The 27,819-nt window shown below is 32.9% G+C and overlaps 2 protein-coding genes across 2 annotated transcripts; both read left to right on the top strand.

Moving 5' to 3' along the window:
- The first annotated feature begins 310 nt into the window (after nucleotides 1–310).
- LOC134683259 (uncharacterized) lies at nucleotides 311–5,782 on the top strand. Its single transcript, XM_063542476.1, has one exon. The coding sequence runs from the start codon at nucleotides 311–313 to the stop codon at nucleotides 5,780–5,782; it is 5,472 nt and encodes a 1,823-aa protein (XP_063398546.1).
- A 3,465-nt stretch (nucleotides 5,783–9,247) lies between these two features.
- On the top strand, nucleotides 9,248–26,553 carry LOC134680955 (GPI mannosyltransferase 3-like). Its single transcript, XM_063540273.1, has 8 exons — nucleotides 9,248–9,386; nucleotides 13,141–13,519; nucleotides 14,428–14,545; nucleotides 15,576–15,802; nucleotides 22,426–22,575; nucleotides 23,109–23,366; nucleotides 23,754–24,305; nucleotides 25,083–26,553. Exons 2-8 carry the CDS (start codon nucleotides 13,188–13,190, stop codon nucleotides 25,375–25,377), a joined length of 1,932 nt encoding a protein of 643 aa, XP_063396343.1. The 5' UTR covers nucleotides 9,248–9,386; nucleotides 13,141–13,187; the 3' UTR covers nucleotides 25,378–26,553.
- Nucleotides 26,554–27,819: the final 1,266 nt, after the last annotated feature.

Genomic DNA, 27,819 nt, shown 5'->3' on the forward strand with positions numbered 1-27,819 from the left:
AATGATCACTAGGCTAACTGCATTGCTCAACTAGCCACCAGTTGAGCTAACAGTTGAGGGACAGTTGAGGGCTAGCTGGCCATCAGTTGAGCAAATAGTTGAGGGCCAGTTGAGGGATTGTTCAGGACTGTGTTCATTATACGTTCGCGGTACCGCTATGTATGTATTGTAACGTCATGCTACTTATGACGTTGAGATTTATGTGCAAATGGAGTTTAGAATCAATACAAGTAAAACCAACTAGTATTTCTTATTTGTGCCTAAAAAGTCTGATTATACCACTCTAAGATATTGGTGCCGTAGGACCAAGATGAGTTCCAAACTACGTTCTATACGTGCAGGACACAGAAGCGTTATTTCCCGACTTTTGAAGAAATTTGAGGACATCCGAGACGACGGAGACGAGCCCGTGAACACTGAAGAGTTAACTAAAATTGTGAACAATCTGTTGAAGAAACAAGAGACACTACAAAAACTTAATGAGGACATTCTAGAAAATCTTGACGAAGGAGAAGTAGAAGCCGAGATCGTCGATTCAGATGAGTATGCTTACACATTAGATGGAAAAATAACGCAAATACAAAAGCTCATTCTTGTCAATACATCCACACTCAGTACTAATGCAAAAGATTTCGTCAGTTATAGCGGCCCTTCACATTCCGCCTCTGCTCAACCCGCCTCTGCTCAGCCCGCTCATGCTCAACCCGCTCATGATCAATCAAGTTGTGCTCAACCTGCTCATGATCAACAAAGTTATGCTCAACCCGAGATATACAATAAACAGAATACATGTAATTCAAACTTCCGTGTACCGGAAACTCAGTTTTCACGTAGTAACACTAGATTAAATGAGTACAACAAGTTGCCCAAATTGAATCTTCCTACCTTTGATGGTAATATTATGCAGTGGCAGTCATTTTGGGATTCATACGAGACATCCGTTCACGAAAACACTACTCTTGGAAACGTTCAGAAATTTAATTATTTAAAGTCACTACTCCATGATGAGGCATTGAAAACCGACACAGGGTTTGCGCTTACACATGCAAATTATGAGAAAGCTATTTCTTTACTGCAAGAAAGATATGGACAATCGCATGTAATAAGACAGAAGTATATGCAAGCACTAGTTGATATACCAGCCCCTAAATACACGATATTTAGCATGAAAAACTTCTACGATGAAATTGAGATACACATTAGAGGATTGGAGTCATTAGGTCAAAGTGAAGACACATATGGAGCGTTTTTAGTGCCCATTATTATGAACAAACTACCCGGTGAAATCCGCAGAAATCTTGCCAGACAATATAGATCTACAGATTTACAACTGAATGAATTACGCCGTGGAATTTTCGATGAACTTTATATTATGGATGCAGGCAAAACTTCAGAACAGTTAGAACACCCTACAGCTACCGCCGCCTTTCTGACAAATACAAATTATAGTAATCGAAATAGAGGTAACAAGAATACAAACGCAACTAACACTAAACCCAAGCCACTCTGTGCGTACTGTAAGGAGCCACACTCGTCTGTTAATTGCACTAAAGTATCTGATTACAATGGCCGGATGTCAATCGTGAAAAAAGATCGTTTATGCTTTAACTGTCTAGGACACCATAGCTTGTCCGCATGTAAATCTACAAAAACTTGCAACAAGTGTCACAAACGTCATCACACCAGCATTTGCAAAGACAATGTTAAAACAAATGAAGACAACAAACCAACAGGGGATATAACCGTAGGCACAATTCAACACAACGCGGAGGAACCAGACACTGTTTTACACTCGCAATCGACAGATCGTGTACTTTTGAAGACAGCAATTAACCCAGTAAGTGCAGAACATGAAATACTTGATGCAAAAATATTGTTTGACGAAGGCGCACAGCGCTCATTTATCACAGAGGAATTAGCCGAAAAATTGAAACTCAAACCTACTGGAACTGAAAGCGTTAACCTATCCGGATTTGGAGACAATGCAAATAGTACTAAAATTCGCCATTTGAGTACAGGATTGGTATATCTCATAACTACAGAGGGTAAACTTCCGATTCGAGTCTTGATCGTTCCAGAGATCGCAGTACCGATGAGAACCTATGTACGCCAAGCAGCAAAACTTACATATTTGTCAGGAATCAAATTAGCTCACCCAGTAACAGCAGATGAAAACTTTGAAATTTCTATTCTAATTGGAGCTGATTACTTCTGGTCAATTGTTCAGAATGATATTATCCGAGGCGAAGGACCGACAGCTGTTCAATCAAAAATCGAATACCTGTTGTCTGGAACGCTACATTCACACAACTCTGACACAGATGGATACAAGAGAGCTTCAATGATGAACGTGATGATCGCAACAAAAACCGATGAGTACGACTTGGAGAAATTTTGGAAAATAGAGTCACTGGCTACCGAGAAAATTGACACTACAAAGTTAGAAGAACAGATGGATATTCAAAAGACTTATGAAGAGAAACAAATTCGTTACCATGACAACAGATATTTTGTAACGTTACCATGGAAAGAGGATCACCCTACGTTACCGACAAATAAAGTCATTGCACAACGAAGGACGGAAAGTGCAGTAAGAAGACTTAGCAAAGAACCCAAACTACTGGAAAAATATGGAGAAATAATGGCTGAGCAGGAGAAAAGGGGCTTCATAGAGAAAGTGGATACTACTAATGAGGCCGATGAAAAGATCAAAATACACTATATTCCGCATCATGCTGTGAGAAAAGATTCAACAACAACACCAATCAGGGTCGTATTCGACTGCAGTTGTAAAGCAACACCAGAATCGTCTAGTCTTAATGATTGTTTGATGACTACTCCACCCAATTTAAATGACTTAGTCGGCATTCTTTTAAGATTTCGTTTACACCAATTTGCCGTTACTACTGATATAGAGAAGGCGTTCTTGAACGTTGGATTAGAGACACAGGATAGAGATGTCACACGTTTCTTTTGGTTCGATACACCAACAGACCCATCAACTCCACTATCAACTTACCGATTTAAGTCTGTATTATTTGGAGCCACTTCATCGCCATTCATACTGAATTCCGTTCTACAAAAACACTTGAGAGAGAACCGTTGTGAATATACTGACACTTTAAAGAACGATTTGTATGTTGATAATATACTGTCGAGTTTTCCTACAGAGAGTGCATTACTGAAATATTTTGATACATCAAGAGACTTATTCATTAGAGCAGGATTTAACTTGCGCTCATGGGCTTCAAATTCTCAACTTTTGCGAGACCGCGCAAATTCACACAGCGTATTAGACAAAGATGAACTCATAAAAGTGCTTGGATTGAGATGGAACACTTGTAACGACACACTTACTTTCGCCAAACCGGAATACACCGATATTGAAGATACACGTATGACAAAACGAGAGATTTTAAGACAATCGTCTAAAATCTATGATCCACTCGGACTTATTGGTCCAGTTACTGTGCGTAGTAAGATGCTTATGCAGACTTTGTGGGGGAAAGGATTAAATTGGGATGAACCTCTTACATCTGAAATTACAACAGAATGGAAGTATGTACTAAAAGATATTAATGAATGTTCACATTTGGAAATTAATAGACCGTATTTCAAAGAAAAATCAGACAATGTAGAATTACATGTGTTTACGGATGCAAGCTTGCAAGCCTATGGAGCATGCGCATATTTAGTCAGTGGAAAAGAAACCGTACTTATCATGTCAAAGAATCGAGTGACACCACTGAAACAGTTAACAATTCCGAAGTTAGAACTCAGTGCAGCTTTGATAGGCGCAAGACTCGTCAAGCATTTGAAATCGCACTTGGATGTTACAAGCGTCACATTATGGAGTGACAGTCAGATAACTTTAAGTTGGCTTACTACTGAGAAACAATTACCCGTTTTCGTTAGTAATCGAGTGAAGGAAATTAACGAAATTACGCAAGAATACACATGGAAGTACTGTCCGACAGATTCAAATCCGGCAGATATGCTATCGAGAGGAGTAACTGCAACCAAATTCCTAAAATTGGATCTTTGGATGAAAGGACCCGAATGGCTCACTGACAAATCAAACTGGCCACAGTGGAAGAATAAAGAATCACACATTCTTAGCACTACCATTGAGCAAGGACAATCAACTAGTGAACCGCAACAGAAAATCAGATCTTATGAAGGAATAAGTAAAATTATGGATATACAACGCTACAGCTCATACCAAAAACTTTTGCGTATAACTGCATACATGTACCGATTCATAAACAACTGTAGAAATAATGACAAACTAACAGGAAATCTTAGTGTCAATGAAATTCGGACTGCTTCGACTTCATGGATTCGAGATTCGCAACTGCGTAAATACCCGGATGTTATTGAGAGTTTAAACAACAAATCAGAGAAAAATGCGCTAGTGAAGCAACTTAGATTGTACATGGATAAAATGAACATTATCCGTTGTGGTGGGAGAATTAACAATGCACCTATTGATGAATCAGCTAAATTTCCAGTACTAATACCGAACAAAGACAGATTTTGTAAATTAATTGTGATGGATGCACACGCAAAGAATTTTCACTCTGGATTAGAAAGTACAGTGACATTTATTCGCCAGTCTTACTGGATTCCGTCGATTCGACAATGTGTTAAATCAATACTCCGTAATTGCGTTACTTGCCGTAAAATTACAGGAAGACCCTATCATACACCCGACCCACCACCACTGCCGTCCGACAGACTTAATGATTCACCACCGTTTACCGTAACCGGTGTCGACTTCACAGGAGCATTGCATGTTAGAACAAAAAGCAACAGTACTAGTAAAGCATATATTTGTCTATTCACCTGCGCTAACACTAGAGCTGTGCATTTGGAAATCGTCGAAGACCTTACAGAACAAACATTCATTCTAGCGTTTAGGAGATTCACCAGCCGCAAATCGTTACCAAAAATCATGATGTCTGACAATTGTACAACATATACCGCAGCAGCGAAGGAAATTGAAATGCTTACAAAATCTACTTCTATTCAGGAACAACTCAACATATATGGAACTCAGTGGAAATTTATTCCGAAACGTGCCCCATGGTATGGTGGTTGGTGGGAACGATTGATCGGCTTGACCAAGAATTGCATAAAGAAAGTGTTAGGACGAGCACTAGTTACTTTTAGAGTGCTAGAGACAATTGTGATCGAGATAGAGGCTATATTAAATGATCGTCCGTTAACCCACGTATCAACGGACCTTACCGATGATGAACCGCTTACACCGTCTCATCTTCTCTATGGAAGACGGGTTAAAACTTTACCGTATTCAGGAACAATTAATTTCAGCAGTGAGGAGAACGTACAAAACTTAACACATTACACAGCAAATAGACAATCTAGTGTTCAAAAACGCATTATTCACGACTTCTGGAACAGATGGCGACGAGAATATCTCACTTCACTTAGGGAACAACATAGAAACACCGGAAATAACACTCAAATCATTAAAGTGGGCGACATTGTACAGATTCATGATGATACCCCAAGGACAGTGTGGAATATAGCGATTATCGTTAAGTTAGTTTATGGGAGAGATGGACTTTGTAGGTCTGCCATTTTACGCACTAAAAATGGCACGACATCTAGACCAATAAGTAAGCTATATCCACTTGAACTCTTATCAACAGATAGTCCGTGTGATTCCAGTGACAATACTATTACTTCAACTAGAAAAGCAAAAACTGATGCCAAGGAGAAAATCAAAAGTTGGATTCAACCGTTCCGTAAAACATAAAGACTGTTTAAGTGTAAAAAGTTAAAGTTTTATTTCATTTGAGAGACAATAGTTATTTCATTTTAAAGTTTTTTCTTTATTTATTGCTTAAATTATCATTCGCGGGCCCCCAGGATGTTCAGGACTGTGTTCATTATACGTTCGCGGTACCGCTATGTATGTATTGTAACGTCATGCTACTTATGACGTTGAGATTTATGTGCAAATGGAGTTTAGAATCAATACAAGTAAAACCAACTAGTATTTCTTATTTGTGCCTAAAAAGTCTGATTATACCACTCTAAGATAGGATAGCTGGATTTTTGCCATGCAAATTAGGTAGCCCTCAACTATCAATGCTCAACTTTATGCAAATGAGTTGAGCAACATTGAGAAAATATCATAGTTGAGGGCTAGGTGTCCAACAGTTGAGCAATTAGAGTTGAGGGCTACCTGGCCAACAGTTGAGGGCCAGGTCATTAAAAATTGAGGGCTAGGTGGCCAATAGATGAGGGCCAGGTCATTAAAAGTTGAGCATTATGTGGTAATTGCAAACTGATGACTACACATTGTAGAAAAACATATTTAAATTGTGTATTTGTGTATTTTTATAGCCAAAATACTGCTGAAAGATCTTAACTCACAACAGACTACATAAATGCTATATCCTTGCTTTTTAGAAGTTATCTAGCAAACAAAAATAGATCTCTAGTTTTATACCAAATTCATAATATTAGAATATTCTTATTTTATTAAAACAAATTGTCTTAATAATAAAACAAACATGTCTCCTGTCTTACACATTTTGACAATATATAAATTAATGCATAAATATATTGTTTCATTTTTTTCTTCACTCCTTATAAAGAAAACACTATAAATATCACTATTTTGACCTAAAAGAGCATAATTATACACTTTTTCAAAATGGTGGAAATCAAATCTAATCCAATGAACTTACCAACAGATGTTTCCAGAATATGTGTTTAAACATCAATCTTCCTAAATCCAAGAGTCATGTCATCAGAAGAATACACTGCACTTTTCAATGTCAATACAGTAATTTGTAACTTTTTTTTTCTACATTCATTGTAAAAGTTATATTTTATTCATGATAGCTAGAAGACATCTTTGCTTGCCATGTGCATGCTCAAACCCAGTTCAAATTTTAAATGTTTGAGGTTCTTTTGGGTATTGTGACAGTGTGATCACTTTGAGATTTACCCCTACTAATAACTGTTAATTACCTAAATCTTAAATATTTTATATGTTCTATATTAGAGGTCGGTCATTTACAAACGTATCAACCGTATCGTATACGTTGACGTATCCGCATCTGCAGATATATAAAAAAATATAATATGATCCCGAGCTTAATAATAATACATGCTTCATTCTAAAAAAAAATTAATTGGAATATCTTGGAAACAATCAAACATACACTTTCAATATTTGTGATAGTGGTGTTTGTAAAAAAAATAAGGGGTTATATCAACTACTTTTACACGCCCTTTAAAAGGAACCAATGTAGGGCAGGGACACGAAATTTCGTACACAATCCTTTAATAATCCGTATATTTAAAAAAATATTTCAAGATCTTATATGAATAAATACAAAAAAAAATCAAATGTACTACTTATATACTTGTCATGAACTTTGAATATTGTTCATTTGCGGTTTTATCATAAAAGGTAATAGAAAGGTACTGAGTATCACTCTATTTGTCAAATAACAATTTGGTTCTACGTGAGCACAAGTTCATACACCAACAAACGATTTTACCGTATTCACTCCTATCATGCCTGTAAACTGTTCCAACTATACGGCAAACTTTAAAAGTCGGGTTACATATTCCACAAAAACTCGATATTTCTTAATTGTTTTGTAAATTTCTGCATTAGAAAATTAATCAGTCGCCCATTTACTTTATTGAAAGTACATACAATTAAAGCTCGGTATCACATACTGATTTTTGGTATATCTGCAGATGCGGATACGTCAACGTATAAGATACGGTAGATACGTCTTTAAATGACCGACCTCTAATAAAAGAAATACTGTTTGTTTTTTTATCTTTATGTCAAAGATTTAGTTAAGTTAAAATACAGAAAAATGTATAAAATTGAAAACATGTGCTTCCCTTAATTTTGCCTCAAACTTTGTGTACATTTATAATTATACTTCCTGTCCATTTGCACTAAGACATATAAAACAGATGGCACATAACATTTATATCACCAGGTCATATTTCTTATTGCTCAACTTTTGCTCAACTATAAAGAAAAAATCAAAGTCTGAACGCTCAACTTTTCCTCAACTACAAAAATTTCAAAGTCTGAATGCTCAACTTTTGCTAAACTACAATAATTTCAAAGTCTGAATGCTCAACTTTTGCTCAACTACAATAATTTCAAAGTCTGAAAGCTCAACTTTTGCTCAACTATATGAAAATCAAAGACCAATTGCTCAACTTTTCCTCAACTAAAAGGCGCGCGCCAGCTTCAGTTGTGGGCCAGTTGAGCGACATCTATCCAACATACAGTGCTTGGCCAGGTTTGAGTTGAGCTAAGATGCTCAACACCTAGCCCTCAACTATTTTGCGTAAAACAGCTAGCCCTCAACTGTCCGCCACATGGCCATCAACTGGCCCTCAACTTTTTTTTCTGTAGGGGCGAGTTATACTTTTTATCTCAAGTACTAAAAAAAGCCTGAAAAAAATATTAAAAATTTAGCAATATTTTAAAGAAATAAGACTAATAAGATATATGATGTCCCTTAAAATATACTGATATGAATAGCAAAAGATAAATATTTGGGACAGACAATCAAATCCTCTGTTTTTCAATAAAAAAATGTAGTGAAGCTAAATGTTCAAGTAAAGGTGAAAGTCCATAAAGATTTTATTTTTCAGTGTTTTTAGGCTTTCCTACTAAATAACGTCTTGGTAATTACACTTTCAAAGATTAACTTATTTGAAACCAGAATGGATTAATGATTTTAACCTGATGCAATCAGTTCAGTTCAGTTACTTGTATATTCCTCCATTAAATGTGGAGCACTACCCAAAGGGTATAGTTTGAGCAACTATTTACACCTTAAAACATAGGGAAACAATTAATTCAAATTATATACAGATGACTGAATTAGGTTATAATGATCACTAAATAATAGATATCATAATTAATTCATAGGATTGTCATCATAAAGTTTTTAAAAAATATATAATAATTTATATGTGCTAGGGTGTAGGAAAGTGTTAAAAGAAACAACAACTGCATATACATGTATTTACAAGAATTAAAATGGTCAAAAGTTTAAATTTACTTATAATCATAGCTGAGAGTGCTATACATATATCAGGAATAAATAATTATATCTTATAAGTAATATTATTTCAAAAACATGAAGTGCATGCTGTCATTTCTATTTTTACAGACAATAATATTAGGGTTATCTCCCTATTTCCCGGACAATCATAATCAGTAAAGCTCTTTCAATTCAGGGTTTAATAGAGTGTTGCAAGAAAAACTTTGACGCTGATCTGTAAAAAATATCAATGAATGCAATCGATTTTGGTTATCTCTCAGACTCCTGTCAGATCTTGTTGATCATTACACAGTCAAGGTATATGAACATTTCAATGTCTCCTATAAAAGAATAACGTAAGAGTTTTGTTTTAAAGGTATGATAACAGATCGCCCAGTTGACAGGTCATCAGCCTCCTGTCGTGAGTCCTGAGTGCTGTTCTGACATTAGTCCGAGATATAATTATTTACTCTGACGTCCGACGGCTGTTTAGCCAGACAAGCTGGGCCCAGTGTCCATATACATGTATCTTTTCAAGCAAATTGTGTCTCTGAGAGTTCTAGGATCCTATGCTTATAATGGCTGTTGCAGGACGTCGGGATGGAGTGTTTTTAATCTTAGGCAGGCCTGTAGTTCAAATAATTATGATGTCTGGCAAGGTTTTTTTAGTTTTTTTCTGGGGAAGGCGTCCCAGAAAAAATTAAAATAGTCTTGCCAGACGTCAGAATAATTTGGACTAGTAGGCCTGTAGCCAGGATTTTCCAAGGGGGGTTATTTGGACTCATGAACTCTACTTTAACAGTCAAAATTTGAACAGAAAGTTGTCTTTAACATTGCTTATTTGTTTTCAAAGGGGGGTTCGTCCCAACAGACCGTCCCAACCCCCTGGCTACGGGTATGTCAGGATTTTCAGATTGATTGTTTCTGGATCTTGGAATTTTGAATTTCTGGATGTCGTTATTTAAATTTCTTTAAATTCTGGACCTCAGGATTTCGGGATCTATCAAGATGGTTATCCTCACTCAGTCGTACGGGAATCAAAATTACATACTTTTGGAAAAGGAGATATTTCTATGCCACCCGGCAGACATGACAGAATGATGATTATGAAGTGCTGAAAACTTTTAATAGAGCAAGCTAGGGTTATGCGTCTGACTTCCATCTGATAAATGACAGGTTCTTCCTTTACAAAAATGTATGTATTATGCACATGTGAAATTATTCCTTTGAATTTCTAGACTCTCAATACGTAAAAAAGAAAATTATTTAGTGTCAAATTCAATGAGAGATTCAAGTATTTATCACTTACTCATGTTACTTGTCTTACCCAAGCAAGTTCTATTTAAAAAATGATAATTCCCTACCTTTTATCATGTTTATAGCACAGTCTGCATGGTTAGCCACAAGTCAAATTCCAAGACTAGCATGACTAGTAAATATTGATTCCAACCAGTGAAAATTTTCATAATTTTATATACTGTAAATTCAGAAAATATTGCAAGGTTTTTATAAGGGCCCAAATAAGCATTTTCTTGGTTTTCGCACTATAACTTTAGTTTAAGTTAATAGAAATCTATGAAATTTTGACACATGGTTTATGACCACAAAAGAAAGGTTGGGATTGATTTTGGGAGTTTTGGTTTCAACAGTTTAGGAATTAGGGGCCAAAAAAGGGCCCAAATAAGCATTATTCTTGGTTTTCGCACAATAACTTTGGTTTAAGTTAATAGAAATCAATGAAATTTCAACACAATGTTTATGACCACAAAAGGAAGGTTGGTATTGATTTTGGGAGTTTCGGTCCCAACAGTTTAGGAATTAGGGGCCAAAAAGGGACCCAAATAAGCATTTTTCTTGGTTTTCGCACCATAGCGTTAGTATAAGTAAATAGAAATCTATGAAATTTAAACATAAGGTTTATGACTATAAAAGGAAGGTTGGTATTGATTTTGGGAGTTTTGGTCCCAACAGTTAAGGAAAAAGGGGCCCAAAGGGTCCAAAATTAAACTTTGTTTGATTTCATCAAAATTGAATAATTGGGGTTCTTTAATATGCCGAATCTAACTGTGTATGTAGATTCTTAATTTTTGGTCCCGTTTTCAAATTGGTCTACATTAAGGTCCAAAGGGTCCAAAATTAAACTTAGTTTGATTTTAACAAAAATTGAAACCTTGGGGTTCTTTGATATGCTGAATCTAAAAATGTACTTAGATTTTTGATTATTGGCCCAGTTTTCAAGTTGGCCCAAATCGAGGTCCAAAATTAAACATTGTTTGATTTCATCAAAAATTGAATAATTGGGGTTCTTTGATATGCCAAATCTAACTGTGTATGTAGATTCTTAATTTTTGGCCCAGTTTTAAAATTGGTCTAAATTAAAGTGCAAAGGGTCCAAAATTAAACTAAATTTGATTTTAACAAAAAATAAATTCTTGGGCCTCTTTGATATGCTGAATCTAAACATGTACTTAGATTTTTGATTATGGGCCCAGTTTTCAAGTTGGTCCAAATCAGGATCTAAAATTATTATATTAAGTATTGTGCAATAGCAAGTCTTTTCAATTGCACAGTATTGTGCAATGGCAAGAAATATCTAAATTCACAATATTGTGAAATAGCAATTTTTTTTTAATTAAGGGTTATCTTTCTTTGTCCAGTATAGTAAGCAAGAAATATCTGCAAGAATTTTTTTTTAATTGGAGTTATCTTTCTTTGTCCAGAATCAACTTAAATCTTTGTTAAATACAATATACAATGTATATTCACTTTTTACTACCAACTGGTAAATTTAAATAATCTTTACCATTCAGTGATAACAAGCAGTTTTTTTACATCTTAATATTTTATGATGTATTTAAATGAGTAGTAATTGTTGCAAACTCCATTAGAATATTTTAATTGAAATCAGTTTTGGAATAAGGGAAAGGGGGATGTGAATAAAAAATTGGGTTCAATTTTTCTCATTTGAAATTTCATATTTATAAAAAGAAAATTTCTTCAAACATTTTTTGAGAGGATTAATATTCAACAGCCTATATATATATAATCACAATCCAAATTTAGAGTGGAATCCAGCTTGAATGTTGTGTCCATACTTGCCCCAACCGTTCAGGGTTCAACCTCTGCGGTCGTATAAAGCTACGCCCTGCGGAGCATCTGGTTATTATTGCGATAATTGCGACAGAGTTGTAAACGCAAAAATTTCAACTCGCATTTTGAAATATTTTATATAACCTTAACACGATTGTTCTCAAAATCGTAAAAAGTAAAATCGCATTTAATGACAAAATGGCAAAAATAAATGCATGCAATAATTTCTGAATATACATTGTACATTTTGTACATACAGTTGTCATATATGGACAAATTTAGATATTTTAGTTTCCAGACTAGTAGATGAAAAAGTTTTCTGTGCAGACTGAATTAGCACAGACAAATCTGTAGGTGATTCAGGATTCATTCTGAATTTATTATCCCCATGTTCCCTCCTATTTTTTGTTTCAAAATAAACACAGACTATTAACGATGGTTGAAACAATAAAAACTTTTGTCTGGATCATACATAAACATGATAAACATATAGGCATGATACATAGGTGACAAAACTGTCAAAATAGATGCAATTTTGCTAACCACACTTTATATATAATACATGTTTTTAACAAAATTGGAATAACAATAGTCATACGTTTTGATACTGTATAGCTACAAAATATTTGAAAGCCAACCATATTTTTTTTACCCCCACATGAAAGGTTGCAATGGATTAAGAAACACTGGGCTTCCACCTGTTTGTCTATTGTTGTTAGTTTTCTCACATCTGCACATGTACAATTCTTACCCGTGAAGTTACCAGATATTTATCAAACTAACAAATCACTTATTTTATCATGTTCGTAGGCTCATATCAGCATTGTCTCTGACAAGTTCTAAAATCAGTGCTAATTAACCATTGTAAAAGATTACATTAAAACGTGAAATGTTATAAAGAGTTGTGCCCCTTGGAAATATTAATCACATGTATATGGAAAATTGAGTTCTAATTATCCTAAATAGCTCTTTACTTTTGTAGGCATTAGTATATATGTGATGGAGCTTTAAACAGGATTCTCAGAAGAGATGACTAAAGATGGAAAAGGGTCTGCGACTATCCGCAGACGTAAAATAAAACACAGTCAGGATGATTTAAACAAAGCCCGCACAAGTTGCCCAAGCTCACCAATCACATCTGACGATGAACAACAGCATGAGGTGGACGAAGAAGAAGAGGGCTATTTGTTTGAGGATGAGATTCTTGGTCCATCTGTAGTGAAGAAGATTATGTCATCAGAAAAGACAATACTTTTGGGATTGCTGGCCTTCAGAATATCCAATGCTCTGCTCATCCAAACGTCTTTTGTTCCTGATGAATATTGGCAGTCACTTGAAGTTGCACATAATATGTCATTTGGGTATGCAATTTATATTCACTGCATTTTAAAACAATAATAAATCAGATAGATTTGGTTAAAAATTTTGTAAATTTTATAATATATTTAATACATGTATATATATGTAAAAGATTTAAAGGGGCAATAGCTACATGAGCTATGAGATACATAAAAAAATCTAATATATTTTTATTTTTTTTGTTCTTACATTAATGAAATGCAAATAGTGAAATAATAATTCGCTTGTAGCAGCCAGTATGGTTCAATTTTGTCAAAATAAGCTAAAAACATTGATTTTGAATTATTCACTTGCAAGTGAATAATTCCACCTCATTGAATCCCTATTCATGTGAACTTCAATTTAACCCTAAAGTATAAGTGTACATTGTATGTGGCTTATAAACTTTTGCTTGAGATGGAAAGCACATGAATTAAATGTGTAAAAATCTTTAAAGGGAAAAAATGTCAACATTTAAAGTGAAACAAAGGTAAATCATTTGATTGATTGATTAGATCCACAAAAAATCATTCTCATACAAATATGACAAGTAAAAGCGTTAGCGATAATAAACATTTAATTTTCATCTATAATATGAAATTAAATAGACCTAGATTAATCCAACAGCACATATTTGCTTAATCTATTTATATCTATTTATGTTTACAAGGCTTATATGGTCATTGGACATGTTGGATGACTTTAGAGGTCAACTTGATAATTAATTAGACATGTTAGATGGCGTCTAGATTTTTATGATTTTTTTGTGAAAAGTAACATGTAAGTATAAGTGTACATTGTATGTGGCTTATAAACAATAAAAAAAAATGTTACAATGTATAATTTGTATTTGATTTGAAGGAAATATTTTTGAGAAAATATGCTCAGGAAGACAATTTATTAATACAATATTATTTCTGTTTTTTTTAAGGTATGGTTATTTAACGTGGGAATGGAAACATGGATTAAGGGGATACCTATATCCCTTTGTATTTTCTTCTCTTTATAAATTCCTGTACATATTTGGACTAGATTCCAGAATATTGTTGGTAAGTTCATATGAAGTTATATCAGGCAAATTCCTTCTGAATGTTCATAGTTTAAAATGTACTGGTATGAAATGCTGAAGATCTGACAAAACACCAAAAAAGCTTCTAATGAAACCATTGTAACTGAATTGTTACATTTGTGTTTAAAGATATTCCTAATACATGTAATACTGGAATAATAATTTTTAAAGAATAATTTATATCTTCTAACTGATTGAAAGCTACAGGATTATTTAATACCAAAAAAATTTTGCTGTCAACTCTCATAAAAGTATGTTAACTAAACCAAACGTCTTGGCCTTACCAAACTGACATATAACAGCAGCATATATAAAAATATTTATTTTGTCATAAAAGCAGGACATATAAAAAATCTTTTTGACATAGAATCAGGACAGAATTTTGATCAGGGATACATGTACTTTCTAGTATTTTGATAGAACATATTGCAGTATCCTCAAGTTGTATCATACATATAGGTAAATAGGTGTTAATTTGTTAAAACTTATTTGAATTCATTTATTTTAAAGAGCTGTTTTAACACTTGTTAGATATATAGACACCACTGTTGTTAATCTGGGAAATGCCATTTTGGGGACAAGAGATTAGATGACACTTTGTCAGTGCTTTGTAATAAAATTTCTTTCTCTTTTTTTTTTTGCCTAAAGTTTTCTAAAAATGAATTGAAATACATGTATTATCCAATTAAACATCTCATCCCGTTTAACTAATGTACATGTAAGAGAATGGAAACAGGGAAGTCAGTAAGTGTAATCAATGCTGTGGCTTCATTTTTTTTTTGTTGGATACTAATTTTCCTGGATTTCCTGGGTACAGGTAAACCATGAAATGAAATATGACTCATTTTTTGTAGGCTTGTATGCAGGTTTTCCATAATCCATGAAAATTAGTACCCACAAAAATATAAGAATACACAGTAGACATGGTAGTTTTAATCTCACTAGAATAAGACACATAAAGATGTATTGAATACTACTAAGATATACATGTATGTTACTTTTTGTTATAGATTAAACTTCCCAGAATTCTTCAAGGAGTGTTTGCCGCTTTTGGTGACCTTTACCTTTTTAAGTTGTCATGGAAACTAACAGATCGAGCTACAGCACAGTGGTCACTATTCTGTCAGGTGACTTCTTGGTTCATGTTCTACTGTATTACCAGAACTCTAACAAACTCCATGGAAACAGTCCTAGTTACTGTAGCACTGTATTATTATCCCTGGCCAAAGTGTAAAAGGTACGTTTCTAGACAACTTAAGGATGTTAGTTTTTCATGTTTTGGGATTTTTGTCAGATTTTCGAAATCCTGTGGTTTTATCCATTTAAAAGCCTTAACAATTTTTTTCCAATTGACCCCCATTTTCCATTTTATAAATTGCTGTGATATAGCACTGTTATGCTAATGTGACATAAAGCAACCAACAATCAATCAATTATTATGCCCCACCTACAATAGCCCCACCTACGATAGTAGAGGGGCATTATGTTTTCTGGTCTGTGGCTCCGTTCGTCCATTCGTTTGTTCGTCCGCAGGTTAAAGTTTTTGGTCAAGGTAGTTTTTGATGAAGCTGAAGTCCAATCAACTAAAACTTAGTACACTTGTTGCTTATGATATGATCTTCGTAATTTTAAAGCCAAATTAAACTTTTGACCCTAATTTCATGGTCAACTGAACATAGAAAATGAAAATGGGAGTTTCAGGTTAAAGTTTTTGGTCAAGGTAGTTTATGATGAACCTGAAGTCCAATCAACTTGAAACTTAGAACACTTGCTGCTTATGATAAGATCTTTCTAATTTTCAAGCCAAATTAGACTTTTGACCCAATTTCACAGTCCATTGAACATGGAAAACAATAGAGCGAGTGGGGCATCTGTGTACTTTGGACACATTCTTGTTTTATAAATCTTTTTATTGTATAATTATAAACCATCTGTAAAAATCTTATAAAAGGTAAACTTGTCAATGATAAAGCTATGAAAAGTCAAGAGAGAACATTTTCCCGCCAAAAATTTCAATGGCTAAAATCTCATCAACCTTTATATTTTTTTTTGCTTATTTTGTTTCTTCATTATGTACTAGTTTTATGTCATAATGAAAAGCTTGTTATTTTGAAACTGCGGCAGCGTTAGCTAACTTCTAAGTTCTTAAAAGCTTTATATTTTAGAAGCTTGTAGACCTGAATGCTTCATACTTTGTATATAGATGCCTCATGTTTCCATCAGTCACATGTCCAATGTCCTTGACCTCATTTTCATGGTTCAGTGACCACCTGGAAAAAAAGTTCATATTTTTTGTAATGTTAAATTCTCTCTTATTATAAGTAATAGGATTACTATATTTGGTATGTGCGTACCTTGCAAGGTCCTCATGCCCGTCAGACAGTTTTCACTTGACCTCGACCTCATTTCATGGATCAGTGAACAAGGTTAAGTTTTGGTGGTCAAGTCCATATCTCAGATACTCTAAGCAATAGGGCTAGTATATTCGTTGTATGGAAGGACTGTAAAGTGTACATGTCCAACTGGCAGGTGTCATCTGACCTTGACCTCATTTTCATGGTTCAGTGGTTATAGTAAAGTTTTTGTGTTTTGGTCTGTTTTTCCTATACTTTATGCAATAGGTCTACTATATTTGGTGTATGGAATGCTTATAAGGTGTACATGTCTAGCGGCCAGATGTCATTTGACCTTGCATCATTTTCATGGTTCAGTGGTTATAGTTAAGTTTTTGAGTTTTGGTCTTTTTATCTTGTATTAAATGCCAAAGGTCAACTATATTTAGTGTATGGAAATATTTTATGATCAGTCCCGCATGTTTCATTTGACCATGACGGTTCATTGCACAGTGTTAAGTTTTTGTGTTTTGGTCTATTTTTCTTAAACTATAAGTAATAGGTCAACTATATTTAATTTACGGAAGCATTGTTAGCTGTACATGTCTGCCTGGCATGGTTCATCTGATCTTGACCTCATTTTCATGGTTCATTAGTCTTTGTTTAGCTATTTTGGTTAATGTTAAGTTTATGTGACAGTTGTAATAAAGCTTTATACATAGAACTATCAACATAATATCAATGATTAGTAAAGAAGGCGAGACATTTCAGTATGTGCACTCTTGTATGGGTTATAAGACCGGTTAACACTAGTCATTTTTGGGGCCCTTTATTGTTTGCTGTTCAGTGCATGCAGTATGAGCCATGGCTTTAAAGCTTGACCTAATCCAGTATTTTGATTGGTTGATTTTTGAGTCTGAGAACAATAATTGTACTCAAAAGTTTTATGAGAGCAAGGCATTTTAGGAACCCTGATGGTAAGGCTTGATGAGTAGACAAATTTTGGCCCTTTCCAAATAATTTACTTCTTTCCTGCTTTGACATGCTGAACTCATTGCAATAGGACTGATGTGGAAAATTTATATGTTACCATTCCTTGCAGAACACCTAATTTCTCATGTACTTTAACTAGAGACAATTTTCTGCATCTCAAAGTTACAGTGTTAACATCTTATAAAAAAACACAGTAGATAACACGAACAAAGTAGTATTCTTGCTCTATCACAGGCCTGTCAGCCAAGGCTTGTGAAAATCACCTCTACATGCCAATAGAATCTATCTAAAATTTTCGTAAAATTCAGCTTTGTGCCAGTAAATTCAAAAGTTTACCATACAGACTGACATAGCTAGTAAATTATCCATATTGAAGCAAATATTGTATGAACTGAAATACAATTTGATAAATAATTGATAAATCACAAATACAGGTAAAACAATAATATGTAATGTAAATTAGATTATTGATCAGCTTTAGATGGATGCAGTTATCAATTTGTTCTTTGATTAATAAATTAGATATTAAATGAAAGTTTTGGTAACCAAATTAATGTGTAAGGTAATTTGATAATCGATTATATGATAAAAATAGTTGAGTTGAAATATAAATTGTATTATCAAAACTTAAATAAGTACATGTACATGTATCTTACAATATTTATGTTTATCTGTATACAGTGGTATACATCTCATTCTATACAAAAGTCATCTATGCTACATTGGGGGTCTCATTGGGAGGTTCCAATCCTGGATCCCACTTACTGTTTTGTCAGATTCCGGTATCCTGCCTACACTATGTATGTAAGCAATTCTCATTTTTTTTTGTCATTCCCCATGTCCCGCTGGACCTGATTTCCTGTTATCAGGAAACAATAATTTGACTTTCACGTGTTACGCTTACAAAAAATTGGCAATCCCACATCATGCTTAGACCCCAATGAGACCCACTACATTGAAGTAGTCACATCATATATACATGTATATAATCTGATGTACAGTAGTTGTCGTTTGTTTATGTAATTTATACGTGTTTCATGTTTCTCTTTTTTTATATAGATTAGACTGTTGGTTTTCCCGTTTGAATGGTTTTACACTAGTCATTTTGGGGCCCTATATAGCTTTTTGTTCGGTGTGAGCCAAGGCTCCATGCTGAAGGCAGTACATTGACCTATAATGGTTAACTTCTATAAATTGTTATTTGGATGGAGAGTTGTCTCATTGACACTCACACCACATCTTCCTATATCTATGTGTAAATTGTTATTGTCCATGATCAGGAACATGTAACCAATAAATCTTAAAATAAGAATGAGGACAAAATATTCATTAGCTATATTTTGATTACTGAAAGAAGAGTACATTTGCGTGTCATGTACATCATGTACATGTGTTTGTACTGGTTTAACTGTTTAACCTATACACAAGTGTTAACTTATTTGAACTCTTTAACTTAGTGTATTATAAACACTTGCATGACTTGTTAGATATATCAACATTAATATTGTTAACCAGAAAAGCTTACTTCTGTTTACTAGAACATGTGATAATAATTACAACAGTTATTCCCAAATATACACAGATGTTTACTCATTTGAACTCATTTACAGATAGAACTATAAACACTTGCTGGACTTCTTCGGTACTTCAAATTAATATTGATAAGATGAAACTGCTGGGGCTATAAAAAGAATAGGTTTGTTTTTTGCCCGAACCCTACCTTCCCAAAACATAGCTGCAGACTCTAAATCTTTTATTGTCCTGATGTGATTTTTTTTTTCAATCAATATGCAAGAAGAGTGAAATAACATCTGACACATCAATTTCCTTATGCCAAAAAAAAAAGAAAATGCCTACCTACCTACCCACTGTTTTTACCTTTGGGTAGGGTTTGGGCAAACCAAACTATTTTTAAGTGTGGCCTGGCTTCAGGTTATTTCATCCTTGGAATCACTACCATACTTAATTGGTAAAGAGAGCACTGAGCTCCTATTACCCCTCTCTTTTCATAAAATTTAGATTTTAAAAATGTATATCTTTTCATACATGTCATATATTTCGAAGGTAGAAATGTACCTTTTCCCATATAATGGAGGAATTGTCCCTTTGCTGTGAGTGTAAAGCTCTGAGGCTTAGATTCCTTATGTAATGTTTACTTTCGGCAAGCCTTTTGGATGTGAAAAACAAAACTACAGCGCTATTCATATAACAAGTCATTGGAACTTCATTGTCCTTATGATATATTTCTGATAGTTTTCCCCAACTTTTCACATAATTATCAAGTTGGAGAATGTGACCTATTCCAATAGCACAGCACGTTCTATCACCTTTTATCATGTTTATATAGGAAGTGGCACCCTCAGAGATATTATCTTTAAGATATTGACATTAAAACAGTTATTTATACCCAAATATTCCCTGATGTTAACTAATTTGAAATCTTTACCATGTTTACTTAAAACATTAGAAACACTTTCATGACTTGTTAGGTACACAAATTGTCAATGCTTCGGTTGAACAGCATGCTTTAATTTATTTTATCTTTAACAGTTTTTTATACCCAAATATACATTGATGTTAACTTATTTGAACTCTTTTATAAGCATCATATACACTTACATGACTTCTTTGGTAAAACAAAATTGTTTTAGAAATGTACATTTTCAATAAGCTTTTCTGAAAAATTTCAAATTCAATGAAAATACTCTACAATGTCTTTTGAAAATGTTCTTACATTCTTACGTTATAAATCATTACCTGGTAATAACAAATGTTAATAAGAAGATACGCAAAATATCAGTTCGATTTCTGAAGTAGAAATATTAAAAGAATTATACCATAAAAATTAAAAATTCATAATCTTTAGCAATGTTTAGACAAGAGAAAAAAACTCTTATAAAGTAAAAATATGGACATGAAAGTTACTCTGGGCCCTGTTTTCAAATTCAATAAGCAACCCTGAGAAGATAACAAGCAACCTTTACATATTATTTTTGGGAGAAGATAACAAGTATTCTTTACATATTATTTTTGGGAGAAGATAACAAGCAACCTTTACATATTATTTTTGGGAGAAGATAACAAGCATTCTTTACATATTATTTTTGGGAGAAGATAACAAGCAACCTTTACATATTATTTTTGGGAAAAGATAAAAAGCAACCTTTAAATATTATTTTGGGGAAAAGATAACAAGCAACCGTTACATATTATTTTTGGGAAAAGATAACAAGCAACCTTTACATATTATTTTTGGGAGAAGATAACAAGCAACCTTTACATATTATTTTTGGGAAAAGATAACAAGCAACCTTTACATATTATTTTTGGGAGAAGATAACAAGCAACCTTTACATATTATTTTTGGGAAAAGATAACAAGCAAACTTTGCATATTATTTTTGGAAGAAGATAACAAGCAACCTTTACATATTATTTTTGGAAGAAGATAACAAGCAACCTTCACATATTATTTTTGGGAGAAGATAACAAGCAACCTTTACATATTATTTTTGGGAGAAGATAACAAGTATTCTTTACATATTATTTTTGGGAGAAGATAACAAGCAACCTTAAAATATTATTTTTGGGAGAAGATAACAAGCAACCTTTACATATTATTTTTGGTAAAAGATAACAAGCAACCTTTACATATTATTTTTGGAAGAAGATAACAAGCAACCTTTACATATTATTTTTGGAAGAAGATAACAAGCAACCTTTACATATTATTTTTGGTAAAAGATAACAAGCAACCTTTACATATTATTTTTGGGAGAAGATAACAAGCAACCTTTACATATTATTTTTGGAAGAAGATAACAAGCAACCTTTAAATATTATTTTTGGGAGAAGATAACAAGCAACCTTTAAATATTATTTTTGGTAAAAGATAACAAGCAACCTTTACATATTATTTTTGGAAGAAGATAACAAGCAACCTTTACATATTATTTTTGGTAAAAGATAACAAGCAACCTTTACATATTATTTTTGGGAGAAGATAACAAGCAACCTTTACATATTATTTTTGGGAGAAGATAACAAGCAACCTTTACATATTATTTTTGGTAAAAGATAACAAGCAACCTTTACATATTATTTTTGGAAGAAGATAACAAGTATTCTTTACATATTATTTTTGGGAGAATATAACTAGCAACCTTTACATGTTATTTTTGGGAGATGACATCCCCAATCTCTCTTTCTCTCTCACATTTAGTCCATTTCATCCACATACTTAATACTTATTCTTCTAAATAACTACAGAAAATACAACTGTGTTACATGGACCTATCAGGGATTGTTTATGTCCACACTTTACCTAAACATGATTTAAAATTATTCAAGTCCACTCTTTCCACCAGACATGTGGGTCAATTTGATTTCCTTAGTATTGAATATATTTCAATTTGAACTGACCAATGTAAAAAAATATATAATCCTATAAAGGCTTTAATTTATGCAAGAAAAAGTTTATAAAATGTCATATATAAGATGACAGAGGTTACTAATTATTATTTTTTTAATTTCAGTACATCATTGACAAAGTTTTTAGTATTTGCATCCTTATCAGTTCTAGTCCGACCAACAGCAGCCATCATTTGGTTATTAATGTGTTCTTGGCATCTACAACAATCATCTCACAACATATTCAAAATTCTTAAACACTATTTTTTCATTGGGTAAGTTATGTTATATATTTGCTTTTTTAGTTAAATGCAATTTAAAAATATTGACCCCATTTATCGCTTAAAGTAGCACATGAATGTATTTTTTATGACATATTTGAATTGATGATGGGAAAAATAGCTTCCATGCAAATTTTCCAAAAGAATTTAAAGAAAATTACTACTGTTGTTTCAAAACGAACAGTTTGAGTTGCACCACTTTTTCTATTTAGTCAGGTTAATATCTCCTTAACCTTCAGTAAAGATCTTTTGTTGATCTCACAATAACTTTTTGGGATTTTTTCTTGTATTTATGCATAGTGAGATCAATGGCAATGTTATCAACAGACATCCTTCATCTCATTTTAATTTTAATTATCTACTGAGGTTTTTTTTCTGCTTGCTTCAATCTTTGACCAAAATCTTTAAAACTTTAGATTGAAAAGTTTGCTGTTTACTGAAGTCATAAAAGAATGAAACTGAACTTGACATGCAAAAGTATGTCTGTTTACCCATTTTAATTTTCATCATTTCTGAATTTCTTGCAGTTCTGTCATGTTGGTATTTAGCTGTATCATTGACCGTTGGTATTATGGAGACTGGATTTTAGTGCAATACAACTTCATAGAATTCAATGTCCTTAAAGGAGGAGGTTCATTTTACGGGACACACCCCTGGCATTGGTACATCACACAAGGTTATCCTGTCATTATGACCAGTCATCTATTTCCTTTTGTAATGGGGGCATGGAAGGCCAGAAATAAAGTTCTCTTATTTCTCATTGTTTGGACGATATTTTTCTACAGGTAAGTAAGTTTTTAAAAATTACAATGTAATGCTTATGTTTTCATTTAGTGTTAAAAAAAAAGGAACTTTTATGTTTTCAAGTTTTAGGCTTATTATACTCTAATTTTTTATAGCTGAATTGAGAGTTTTTAATGCTTTAACGCAATGTTAGGGGCCGTTTCTTCACTCAAGTTGGTTTGACAAGGATAATTATATTGTGTGTACAGCCTTCTGTATTTAAACTTAATTGAACACTTTTGTTATTATATGTAATGTCTGTAAAAAGTGGTTGTTTCTACATTGTCCAAGTTGAATTAAACGAGACAAAGTGTAGTAGAACACTAGTCAGGTATCAATTACTTGTATATTAATTTCAATATTAATATTTTTTCCTTTCTACCTCACAGCTTCTTATCACACAAGGAGTTCAGATTCCTACTACCTGCATTACCAATGTCCATGCATTATTGTGGAGTATACTTCAACAGTTTATGCAGAAAACCAAGAATTAAAAAGAAAAAGCTAAAGAAACGGTCTGAAAGTAAACAAACAAAAACTACAAGTAGCTCAGACAGTCTAGTCAGCAGTGATAATTCCACTACACCCATCATACACCAGTCAACAGGAACTGTTCATGTCATTGATGGTGCAATTGATGAATCACAGGAAGTAGATGGTGCTGCTGAAGTCACTGACACCACACAATCTTCTAGTCCATCCTCCAAATCACCAAGTGAAGATCCGTTTGAAAAACAACAAAGAAAACACAAACATAATTTGACAGTAGCTAAATATTTAGTGTTCATATTAATTGGACTAAATTTGATACCTGCCATGTATTTTGGAGTGTTGCACCAAAGGGGGACGACTGTTGTTATGAAGTACTTGTATGATGAAAGCCTAGAGAAGGATATGGATGTTTTATTTTTAATGCCATGCCATTCCACACCTTATTACAGGTAAGGAACTACAAATAAGATTATCAATTTGTAACTGAATAATAAAAAATTAGGAGAAATTTAAAAAAAATAATTCTTCACCCGTTTCAAATTTGAAAAGTTCTACTGAGAAAAGCATTGAAAAGTTACCTTGAAAGGCCTACTACATAAGCATCCTTATAAAAAAAAATCCACATTTATATCTGTAAAGTATCTGCAGAAAAGTATCTAGCTTGTTTTATATGATGCATACAAAATGAGATTACTTCTGCACTCCAATAAAAACAAAAATCTTGTTAGAGTTGGCACCCGTTTCATTGCCATTGAAATAAAATTGAGAATGGAAATTGGGAATGTGTCAAAGAGACAACATCCTAACCATAGAAAAACCCGCAGAAGGTCACCAACAGGTCTTCAATGTATCAAGAAATTCTCGCACCCGGAGGCGTCTTTCAGCTGGCCCCTAAATAAATATATACTTGTTCAGTGATAATGAACGCCTTACTAATTTCCAAAGTTTACTTTTCACGTATCATCTGGTTTAAAGGTTTTTACAAATTTTGTATTTCTTTGAAAACTTATAATGATCACCTTTCCCCATGAAATCAACAAAAAGTTGTGCTGCATGAATAATAATGAATCCACAGTATTTCTTATATATTAAAAGAATTAAATCTATGATATCAAATGCACAAAAAGTTTTGTTATTTTAAGCTCAAAGAACAAGGTCTCAACATGATTTTAAGATTTTAGGACTGCAGATACTTGATAGTAATTTTACATAATTTGTTATTTTAGTTACCTACATCAGAACATTACCATGAGATTTCTCACATGTGAACCCAACCTGAAACAGGAAGAAGACTACATAGACGAAGCGGACATATTTTACGAAGATCCAGAAGATTGGCTAAAAATAGAATATAAGCAGCAGAAGAGACAATTACCAAGCCATCTTGTTTATTTTAATACTCTACAGTTTGATATTTCTTTATTTTTATCTCAGAGTGGGTACAGACAGTGTGGCAAGTTTTTCCACACACATTTACCCGAGGGTAGAACAGGCAGCCATGTTATCGTTAGTTGTAGATGATAACTGTTTTCACGTGTTATATTTTTATCAATTTTTATCAATCGGGACCATTTTTTAATTGCATATCACTGAATAGCTTATTGGTTTTGTATAGCACACAAATTCTTTAAAATTATTGAGACCCCCTCCAAAAGAAAGATATAGATGTTGAATATGACACTTTTTCAGTAGAAATTACTTATCAGATTAAGGAAAAAAACTGTGAAAAATGTTATAAGTGTAGACAACTGCAATTAAAGTTATCACTTTCAAATTTTATTAGTAAAAGACTATAAAATAGTTAAGAAACTTTTCATTTTCAATTTTTTCTAAGACATGTTCTTGTATTAAATATCTTTAAGGATTATGGTATTTGTCCCAAAAAGCGTGTAGAACATTTTAAATGAACATATTTTGTTTTTACATAACATGTTATTTTTGTAATTATGGCGTGGAGACTTACAATATTCTATGCAGAAAAAAATCATCTTGCTGCTGATGTTTCTATTTTTGATAAAATATTTTTTGATCATTATCATGATATAAGCTGTGTTAGATAGAAATGGACATTATGCAATTGAATATCAACATACAATGTGCCTGTTAATTCATTTCGGGTTGGAAAATATCTCCACAGAAAAGCTGTAACTGTTCGAAAAATTGCATTTTTATAAAAAAAAAAACTACAACAAAGACCAAAATTCTTCTTCATTTATTGTATTTGAATGTTCCAAAATTAATCAAAGTAGTTAACAAGAACATGTATATGTGCACTTGCATAAGGTTGGTTTCTATCTGACCAAGCTCATATAAAAATAACAATATCCGTCCTAGAAATAATTATGTGATACCTCTGTTTGAAATACAGTTTAGAAGTGGTAGTTGATGTTTGATGCATTTTGGGTGAATTTTGATGTATGTGAGAATTTAGAGATAGCAACTCAAGTATATATATTATTTTCCATTCAGAGTTAAGTCCCTTGCAATATTTTTTTAAAATGTCAAAATGTTGTTTTTTACACTGTTGTGTCCATTGATCATGTAAGATTTGAAAATGAGATTTAAGAAGAACTTTTGAATTGGTAATCCTTTAGGTGTAATACATGTACCACCAAATCATAGTATGTCACATCAGGTTGCATATGAAAAAGGGTTGAAAAAAATATTCCCTTGAATTGATTGGTAAATTCCAGTGAGGGTTATAAGGCTATGTAAAATTTTGTCTTAGTACTAAATAGGATAACAATTTACTCATGCCAAGTAATTCTTTATTTCAAACAGAAATAAATTCTGTACAATTTTTTAAAAAGTGAAAATTTAACAAAATCTATTAATAAGGGAAAAAACAAAGTTACAATGGTAGTAAAACACATTTATGAAGTAAGGGAAATAACTCTTTCAATGAAAGAATTTGAATATTAAAGCATTTCTTTGTATGTCTTTCTACTATGTTTATTTTTTTTTATTGTCAGTTGTTGTTTCTTTGATAGTTATTATTTATCAATATCATAACTTAAAAATTTCTGATCAGACACTATCTGCTGTTTTGACAATTGCATATTTCGTATTTAATACAATCAAAAGAATATCAGTTAATCTAATTTCTGGATACCACCATTATAAAAAGTAGGATCATGGCCTTGTTTGTACACTATCTGATTACAAGAATTCCAGGTCATCCTTTTGAGACATAGAAAAATGCTTTTTGAGGAAAAAGATAAGAAAAAGAAGTATCTGGACTAATTTCAGAAAAATGTTCTGCATTTATAAATTGATCCTTTACTTTAGGACATCAAAACACACTAAAATCCCACTTTAAAGAAAGCATGGGAATTTAGTAATTTTTTCAATTTTCTTGTTTATAAAATGACAATTCCATAATATATTGGATTCTAGAATTACTAACAATCAGTCATAAATTACTAATGAATGGTGAAGAGTATTTTTAAAAAGATCAGATTGGCATCAGAACGTCATTTTGTTGTTATTTTAACTACTGCAGCTTATCTAAGATATTAGATCACTGTTTACATCCTTCTGTTAATACATCTGTTAACGACTGTTAATACTTCTGCTAATGACTTTCTACTTCTGTTAACGACTGTTAATACTTCTAACATCTGTTAAAACTTCTGTTACTACTTCTAACACCTGTTAATGCTTATGTTAATGACTTAATACTTCTGTTAACGACTGTTAATACTTCTAATAACCACTGTTTATACTTCTAATAACGACTGTTTATACTGCTAACATCTGTTAATACTTCTGTTAATGACTGTTATAGCTACTGTTAATACTTCTGTTAACTACTATTAGTACTTCAGTCACAGCTGTAGAACAAATTCGCCAGACAGTCCGATATAAAAAAGAATCAGTATTTTTTAGATGGCCAGCACATGTTTGGTTCAGATTAATACACTATATAATTAATGTATATTAGATTATGTATATGTGTTCACA

The sequence above is a fragment of the Mytilus trossulus genome, chromosome 1 (genome assembly GCF_036588685.1).
Source record: "Mytilus trossulus isolate FHL-02 chromosome 1, PNRI_Mtr1.1.1.hap1, whole genome shotgun sequence".
Lineage (NCBI taxonomy): Eukaryota > Metazoa > Mollusca > Bivalvia > Mytilida > Mytilidae > Mytilus > Mytilus trossulus.

Excerpts from the sequence above, each read along its gene's own strand:
- LOC134683259 (XM_063542476.1), top strand. The coding sequence starts at position 311 with ATGAGTTCCAAACTACGTTCTATACGTGCAGGACACAGAAGCGTTATT.
- LOC134680955 (XM_063540273.1), top strand. The coding sequence starts at position 13,188 with ATGACTAAAGATGGAAAAGGGTCTGCGACTATCCGCAGACGTAAAATA. Across the intron at positions 15,803-22,425 it reads CCCTGGCCAAAGTGTAAAAG|TACATCATTGACAAAGTTTT; the intron begins GTACGTTTCTAG and ends TTTTAATTTCAG. Across the intron at positions 22,576-23,108 it reads AAACACTATTTTTTCATTGG|TTCTGTCATGTTGGTATTTA; the intron begins GTAAGTTATGTT and ends AATTTCTTGCAG.